Raw genomic sequence first — 8,630 nt, forward strand, 5'->3', positions numbered from 1 at the left:
TCAATCAATGCCTTACTTATCAAAAATCTTTACATTGTATTGTGATGCATAACAATTTATTGTATCTAGTATATTCAGGGTCTAGCTCATCTTCAGTAAAATACAGATAATTTGAGACTTAAATTCTACTTACCAGTTGCTCTATGATTTATTAATTGATATTTTGAAGCATATATTCCTCATTTAACACCTTTTGTAAAGCCTTTCAATATGGTTTGGAGCTTAAGATCAAAGATAACAAATATATCCTAGCAGGAGTTCTTTTAAGTTGCTTAACAACATTATACTTGTTGTGCTTCATTAATTTCAAGAATTTATTAGTTTCTTCTTCGACTACAAACTTGTTTATTTTCTCAAACAAATCAACTACTTCTTTACCCTTAACTTTTCTTTACTTCTTAAGCTCCTTAGGGGTAAAGCACCTTTCACTATGAGTCAAGCCTTAAATGTTTGCTTGAAAACCAGGTGTTGGTTGAGAGCATCGGAAGAAATACCTATAATTTATATGGTAAGACCTTATAGCTCCCATTACTTGCTACTTTGGGTTTGGACAAAATCATATGCATCACTTCATTATGGATATCTTCACATTGATCAATCATATGATCTTTTTTTTGGTGATACTTGTAGAAACTCTTACTTATCAGCTTATTCTCGCAACTACTCTTTATTTACCCAAATCAGTGATAATCAAGTATTTCTCCTATTTACTATTAGAATCCGATGACTTTATCTATCCTTTCTCAAACCATAGATAAAAAAATAATCAAGTTATGGATCAAAATTAAAATTTCAAAAACCTAATGGACCAAAAAAATAAATTGAAAAATATAAAGACCAAATTGAACTTTTCTGCACAAATTTTGAAGTTGCCACCTATTTTCTTTGCCTTTTATACTTAGGTACTCCATCTTTCAATCCTATCCTTGTGCAACAAATAAGAGCCAATCGACCATTAATTTAGCCATAAAAGAGCTTAATTGAGGAGAAAAAAAATTGAATGACCAAAGAAAAAATAATGATTGTAGAAGTACATAGTGAAAAGATACATGAAAAATCATATGTTACACATTCCTTTCAGTTTTCTTATAATTATAATATCTTCAGCAATAAAAACCCTCTTACCAGGCAGATTCCTATGATCAATTCAATGTGTAAGATTTGAGTGATCTTTTAAAATCTAACCCAAACATGATTTTGATTTCTTTACGCGGAACTTCAGTATTTGCTTAAACCCAAAGAAGTGAATTAAAGTTTTAAGAATGGTTTTCTTGGGCTTGTTTAATACTAGCTGACTGAGTAGTCTCGAATGATGGGCCAATGCAGCCCAAGTTCTTCTCCGCAGCATAGACGAAAGATCACAGACCAGTATCAATCGTAAATAAAACAATGAGCTCGATATTATCGAGGACACATAATTAAGAACAAAGCTACCATTTCTTAGTGCGATTTTTCCTTTTTTGATTACTCAAACAAAAGAAAGTCCAAGAAATGACTGCTCTCTCAACTTCTCTTCTTTCAATTGCAACTCCCCAAGCTCACTTTTTATCTGCTGGTAATTTTGTTTTCTCTGATTATGTGGATTCTGACTGCTGATTTAGTTTTTGTAAGCTTTATTTGATTGGGATAAATATTCAAGAAATGAAAAGAAAATTCCTTTTTTTAATTTTTTTTCTCATTTGTTTGCTAATTTGTAGAATCTAGGCTTTCGTTCTTACTACATTTCTTCATAGGAGTTTTATTAAGGAATTAAAGATTGGATTTTTATGCACCAAGTTATGGCCTTTGAGAACTGGGTTTTAAAGGAAAGTTTGAAATGTGAAAGATCCAAAATATCATGCTAATTTTGGAAGAACTGGTGATGAAATTTCATTTTGTGTCAATTTTCTCGAAATTTTAATTTATAATGGAGTCTGATCATGTAGCAAACAAATTTTTTAGCCTTTTCAATCTATTGATATAATGGAGGACATTACCTGATTAACTTCTAATTATTGCTAATACTGAACTGGAAATATTTTTTAATTTGCTTTATGTTTCTAGATGATATGCTTTGCTGTTCAGGTTACTTAGGAAGGCACTTTGTGCTCTTATTTACGAATTATTATTGCATTTGAAGATACCTAATTCATGATGGTTCTCAATTTTGTATATGCATTTCTCTTCTTTTTCCTATCCAGCATTACCACTTCACACTGATTGGTAATACTGTTTTGTTCATTGGTTTCCCTGCTTTTTCTAATCATTAGTTATCATGAAATTCCAGGCTCTTCTTTGAAGCCAAAAGACCAATGCCTAATATGCGTTAGACCTGGTAATCTCTCTAGTAGAGGAAAACCCACAACACATAAAAAGTCACTAACAATTCAAGCAAGGTATGGTGTTGTTGTAATTTGTTGGACTGTGCATCATCTGTTGTAAAGACAGATTAGCAGCATCAAGGTTAATTTTTTCAATGGCTACTGTCACCCATTTGAGGGTGTGCGCTCTCATGAACTGAGACTTTTGTTATCTGTTAGGATCACCTATAAAACATGAAAGCTGTGACACTGATAGACTCACACATGGTTGGATTTTATATGTGCTCTTTTTCCTCTTTCTCCACTATAATTTTGTTTTACTTCCATTTCAGAACTGCTTTTGTATTTATGTTTTCCAATAGCCACTGCCTACCATTAAGAGTCCAAATTCAAGTCATAAAACCTAATTTATCTCTGAAATCAGGTGGATAGTCAATTAGTCCTCCTTTTCTTTTTGCTTGCTGCTTCTCTACTATCAGTTTTGTAAGTTTTATATACTTGTTGTATCATATTCATTACTTTTTACTCGACATCTCCAAGAGGGGTCTTTGATCCACACCCGCCCACCACCATATCTCTCTTTCAACTGTGATTTTTCTTCTTTTTTTCCTCTCATGTGCAAGGACAGTGGTGAGCGTGGTGGATCAAGTGGTGCAGGTATCTTCATTGGCGGTTTCATATTGGGAGGAATGGTAGCTGGAACATTGGGTTGTGTATATGCTCCACAGGTACTGCTCAATGACTAATGTGATATGCTATAGTTCAATTTGCTATATATATTGTACTTGTGTTTCTTTAAATTATTCATTGAGATGGATGGCGTGTGTTTTCTTCAAGACTATTTAGTATTGTGAAACTTGCTAGCTTGACTACTACCAGACATGACATGTTTATTTTTGCGCCTTGTAATCTGCCCATACTGCAGATTGTTTCTTTTGATAAGGTTTCGAATAACAAGTTGTTTGATTGTCTTGTAAGAAGCACTACAAGGTGCACTAATAAATTATTATGGATTATTTACCATTGGTTTTCTTTTGTCCAGTAGAATATTGCTTGTAGGCTGTGCACCTTACATGAGGTAGTTGTAACACGTGCAAAAAATGACACATATTATGTATCTGATTGATGTTTACTTGTATTTCAGATTAGCAAGGCATTAGCTGGAGCAGACAGAAAAGATTTGATGAGGAAGCTACCCAAGTTCATATATGATGAGGAGAAAGCTTTGGAGGTGGGAATTTGTTATTTCATTTATCATCCATTTAAATCATGCTTAGTGACCTGTATTTGCGTTATCTAATTTCAATTTGAAATTTTTAATCAGTATTTCGTTGATACTGTGGCTAGAGGAAGAGAAATAAGTGAGCTATCCCACTTTCTTTAGGTTGTTAGCATTACATCCAAGAATGTGCATGCTTGTGCGAAAAAGTCTGTTGATTGTCAAACAATATAGAAGGCTTTTAGCAGTAGATTTTCTGAAAGACATCTAGACTGGTCATACTGTTTAACAAAATCAAGCCTAAAGCCATGTATTATGCTCCTGCACATTAGCTTCTTTTCTCTCTTTTTTTTTTTTTTTTTTTGTATCTTGCTCATTATTTGCATTGAAATTTCTTTGGTTTTCATGTTATGGTAACAGAAAACCCGCCAAGTGCTTGCTGACAAGATTGCACAGCTAAATTCTGCTATAGATGAGGTTTCTGCTCAACTGCATCCAGAAGATGCCCCCAATGGAACTGCAGTGGCCTCAGATGAGATCCAAGCTTCCATATAAGAAAATGTTCATTGAAATCTCAATCCAAGTTTCTACTTATTACTTGTGATCAGCATTATAATTCAAAACTTAATCTCTTTTGGTTCTGTTTCTGTTAACTCCTTTCAGTAAATTTTTGTGGTTGAATATAGTCTGCTTTAAACAATATTAATAAATCAGATACTCACTGTGGCTTTAGTGCCTTAGTGCAGCATGCTCTAGTTTGCTTTGCTGTTGCAAAGTGGTGGCCAGGATTTTTATCCAATTGGCTTGCCAGCATTTTATGGTTCATACGGTGGACTTGATAAATTTGGAAAGGGTCATCCATCAAGAAACATTTTATGGCCTAATGATCCTGCGGGCTCGTCAATTATTTCTTTCGATGAGGTTTTGGGTATGGCCTCTTGGAAACTCTGGCTGGCCCAAGAGTAATGGCTTTGTTTGGAGTAGTTATGCTGGTGTCTTGTTTATGCAGCAAATTACCGTTGGCATTCAAATAATGTCAAAATCAAGACACTAGCAGATGTTACTACTTGTTCTCAGTAAAAGTTTAGTGATGCAAGTTGTTTGATGCAAGAAATATGATGTGTCTTTAACGGACAGATGAAGGGTATTAATTGAAGAAAATATAAGCGTGATTAACAGTATTGTTCATCAAAAAGATTTTCGGTTCCTTAGCATCAACTATAAACATGTTTTGTCGTAGATTTGTCAGTGGTGGCATCCAAAATATCCGTACAAGTATCAGGTTTTGATGGCTTAATTTAATTATTATATTTTTAATATATTGGTTATTAGAGTTTCTGTTCAACAGATAATGGACAAGTATTTATGCCACGACTAATCTTAGTAGTTGAGTCATGTACCCAGTATTTTTACCCAGTGTTTCTACGATAATGCTTGGCTGGTCTAGATTTCCCAGGCTAGTCAAGCATGCGTTGCATGCTTGAAAAAGGAGCCATAATTGACAAGAGAAATAAATGGGATGTCGTTTATGTTTACAAAGAGAACTTTCATATACTTATATTGAACTTATATACAAAGAATAGCCACAGTTAAGGATGGAATGAGTTGTTGTACATAAACTGAGAAAGGAAGGATGACAGGCAAATTAAAAAAGCTAAAGGAGATTTAGTGTTTTCCTTTGAAGGTGAACAGTCAATTAAAATCGTATAATGAACATCTTATTTCTTAATAAAAATTCCATTACTTAATTTTAGATTTTCCGGGGATATCTTGTTCTTTTTACTTTTTTAAAAGTAAAAACCCAATAAAATGATTAGATTACTTTTAAAAACAAAATTTATTTAACTAAAAATTTAGGGTTACTTTAGATTTTTACCTTTTAAACTATAGTAAAAAAACTAGATTACCTTTAAAAGCAAAGTTTTTTAACTAACATCTCGAGACTTTTTCGTATTTTCATCCTAGTATTTTAATGAATATAAAATATTATTTTTAAGCCAAATGTGATCGGCTCATGCCACGAATATGTTAGCAAGTGGAAGAAGTCTAAGCTCTTCAAGCGATGCATGAGATGTTTTCCTGGTAACTAAACACCACCTTCCACAATGATATTAGAAGCATCTTGATGTCCTTTTCATAGTGGTTAAGCATGTGTATACAACAAAACAATAGTTAGGCTCCAATGGATTTCCCCCCAATATTTTCTCTTTCCTTGTCTCAGGTTTCGTATCTACCTTGTCAAAAATTAAATGTGTCTCACCAATAAATATTTGTATCAATTCTTATTTTTTTTTATTATTTGTTTTGAATTTATTGCTTTTTTAAGCTAATTTTGTTTTTCAAATTTATCCTTTAATATTTGATTTCATTTAATTTTTACATCTAATTTGATGTTTATTCTTTTAATTGCTATTTTTTATCATTTATTTTTATTTTTTAAAATTATCAATTTTGTGCCACATTATTTTATTTCATTTAATTTTTATACTAAATTTGATTCTTATTTTTTTATTGTTATTTATTTTGTTTTATAATCCTTGTCTTGATTAAATTTTATTTTTCAATTTCATCCCTTGATACTTGGATGATTAAGAATTTTGCTTTGTGATATTTTTGTGTTTTCCTTCTATAAGGAGATTTATTCTCATGATTCGTTTCATAGGTTTAAAAAATTATCCCGATTTAACTTCGGTATTTTTTTTTAAAATATTTTTTTCATTTTATAATTTGACATCAGATTATTGGGTCATGAGCTTCATAATTTTTTCTGTTTTTCTTTTTATGAGTCATGGCTTTAGAGTTGTTTTATAGGCCAAGAGGGAAGGTTATAAAGCCTATTAGCTGAGTCATCTTGAATCATTATGTTTGGGGATGGATCATGGTTTGATTGAAGATGAAGATTAAAATATGTTTGGTTCTGTAGCTAACTAGCAATGCAAGGACATACATAACTCTTATGTTTTGGACAATTTAGGGTGATATTTTTTATATGAATTTTACAGAAGGTTTTGGGGCATAAAATAATTGAGTTTCAGTTGGTATGAGAGGAAAATGATAGGGTGTGAGGGGATTTGAAGTTTATCTTTTTTGGTGAAGAGATAAAGAAGAATCAAAAGCATGAAAGTTGGTACTTGGGCAAATTTTCTTTTAATTAAAAGAAGATAATTAACAGTGAAATTAAAACCTCTTTTAATCCAGTCCCTAAACCTTTGAAACTTTGTAACTGACCCAATCAGCTTTAATCTTTTTGAATCTTTACAATTTCACCCCTCGTCCTTTTTAATTAGACCTTTAAATTCAAATGTTTTTTACAAGGTGATTCTTAGTCTCAAGTTTCTTTAATTAATCCTTAATTAAAGACTATCAAACTTATAAGAAGAACACATCTATTAATGAGTTTTAATAGGTTAAAATAAAGGGAAAGAAGTCGTTACCTAGAATGAAAGTAATTAGAAAATTTAATGGCTTGTCTTCTAGAGATCAATCGTAAGGGATTGGTTAGAAGGAAAGATAGCAATCACCCATCAATATCTTACTTGTGGCATGTTACATTGCATCACCCACTATTTTTTTTTTCTAGTTATCTAAACATGTTGGGTGCTCAAGAAAAGGGGTAAAGGGAGGAGAAAAAGACAGAAGAAAAGAAGAGAGTGAAATACAGAGAATAGAGAAAATAATAAATGGTCCCTTTTTTTTCCATCTCCTTTAGCTTTTTATGTGGGATTTCTTCTTATAACATTAAGTAAGATGTGTAACCAGATGGTTTAAAATATATACTAATCCTTGTCTTGTGTTTGTGGTATTTTAGTTAAATAGTGTTTCTTATCTTAATCTTAATTATAAGGCTCAACTCCTGTGCCTGGTCTTTGAAAAAAAATTTTTAGCCATTCCTGGGCTTGAAAGGTCAAACTTGCCCACTTGGTAATTTAAAAAAAAAAAGCAAGTGAATAATATGTCATCCATTGCAACAATTTATAGCCATCTTTAATGGTTGAAAAATATGGGTATGAGTTTTTGGATCTTGAAAACCCAAAGTTTAACATGTTCTCACCTAAAATACTAAAAATATATATTATAGGAACCTCCATAACCCAATTTCCAATAATAAAAAAACATATTTTAGTTAGCTTAAAATCTCAAAATCAAATTAAATTGAAGTAAATGTTTTAGATCATGGTGTACTTTTTTAGCATGATTAAAAGATTCAAACATTACTAAAAAATTCATGAATACGAAAGGAAACACTAATAGATTTTTTTTATGTAATATTTAATATATAACCTGATGCTCGACCCTCCTCTCACCCCTCCTTTATTTCTACTTCCTTAAAATTTCTCTAACAAACAACCCTTTATCCCCCCCTCCCTCAATCTCAACACAACTTATCCTCCAGCAACTTTTCTAGTCATAACAACTCTCTATTTGTCAGCATTTGTGTTTTGATTGAAATTTTGTTAAGGATTTTTCATCTTAAGTAAACAAATATATCTTCTTCTTCTTTTTTTTTTTTAATTTGAACACAATTTAAAAATGTTTTTTTTTGCATATTTTTATAGTATATGTATTTTATTTGGGGTGTTGTTTTTTTTCTCAAACAAACTTGTTATATGGATTTATAATTCTGTACATGCTATGGTTTGTTTTAGAAGGCAAAAAAGAGAGAACCTAGAGAGAAAAGAAAAACAGGACTAGGAGAAAGAGTAGGAAAGACTAAAAATAGAAGTAGAAAGGAAAAAAGTAGTTTTGTGCCAGCCAGCATACCTTCACCATCGTCTTCATCCCTTCATCTCCAGACCAAGTAAGTTCTTTATTTCCCTCCTTTTTGTAATTATAATTACATAGGTACTATACACATGCAAATTTAATTCATCACCTACTATTCATACTATTTATTTGTACACGTACGCGTGAATTAATTTACATATGCCTACTGCCTAGTTGGATCATTGGCTTGGGCTAGTGATTAGGCCAGGCTAGTTGGATCTAGCCTAGTGATTAGTACTTAAAAGTGCATTTTTATCATGGTTTTATATCATCATTTTGCACTTGAAGTATCAATAACTCCTTAACCAAAGCATATTTTATAATAATATATCTAATAATACAAGATA

General features: G+C 31.7%; 1 protein-coding gene across 1 annotated transcript; it reads left to right on the forward strand.

The window, feature by feature from the left end:
* The first annotated feature begins 1,402 nt into the window (after positions 1 to 1,402).
* LOC105116418 (uncharacterized) lies at positions 1,403 to 4,251 on the forward strand. Its single transcript, XM_011013772.1, has 5 exons — positions 1,403 to 1,555; positions 2,267 to 2,375; positions 2,929 to 3,028; positions 3,445 to 3,531; positions 3,940 to 4,251. Exons 1-5 carry the CDS (start codon positions 1,492 to 1,494, stop codon positions 4,072 to 4,074), a joined length of 495 nt encoding a protein of 164 aa, XP_011012074.1. The 5' UTR covers positions 1,403 to 1,491; the 3' UTR covers positions 4,075 to 4,251.
* The last annotated feature ends 4,379 nt before the right edge of the window (positions 4,252 to 8,630 follow it).

This window comes from Populus euphratica, unplaced genomic scaffold (genome assembly GCF_000495115.2).
Source record: "Populus euphratica unplaced genomic scaffold, PopEup_1.0 scaffold934.1, whole genome shotgun sequence".
NCBI classification, from domain to species: Eukaryota; Viridiplantae; Streptophyta; class Magnoliopsida; order Malpighiales; family Salicaceae; genus Populus; species Populus euphratica.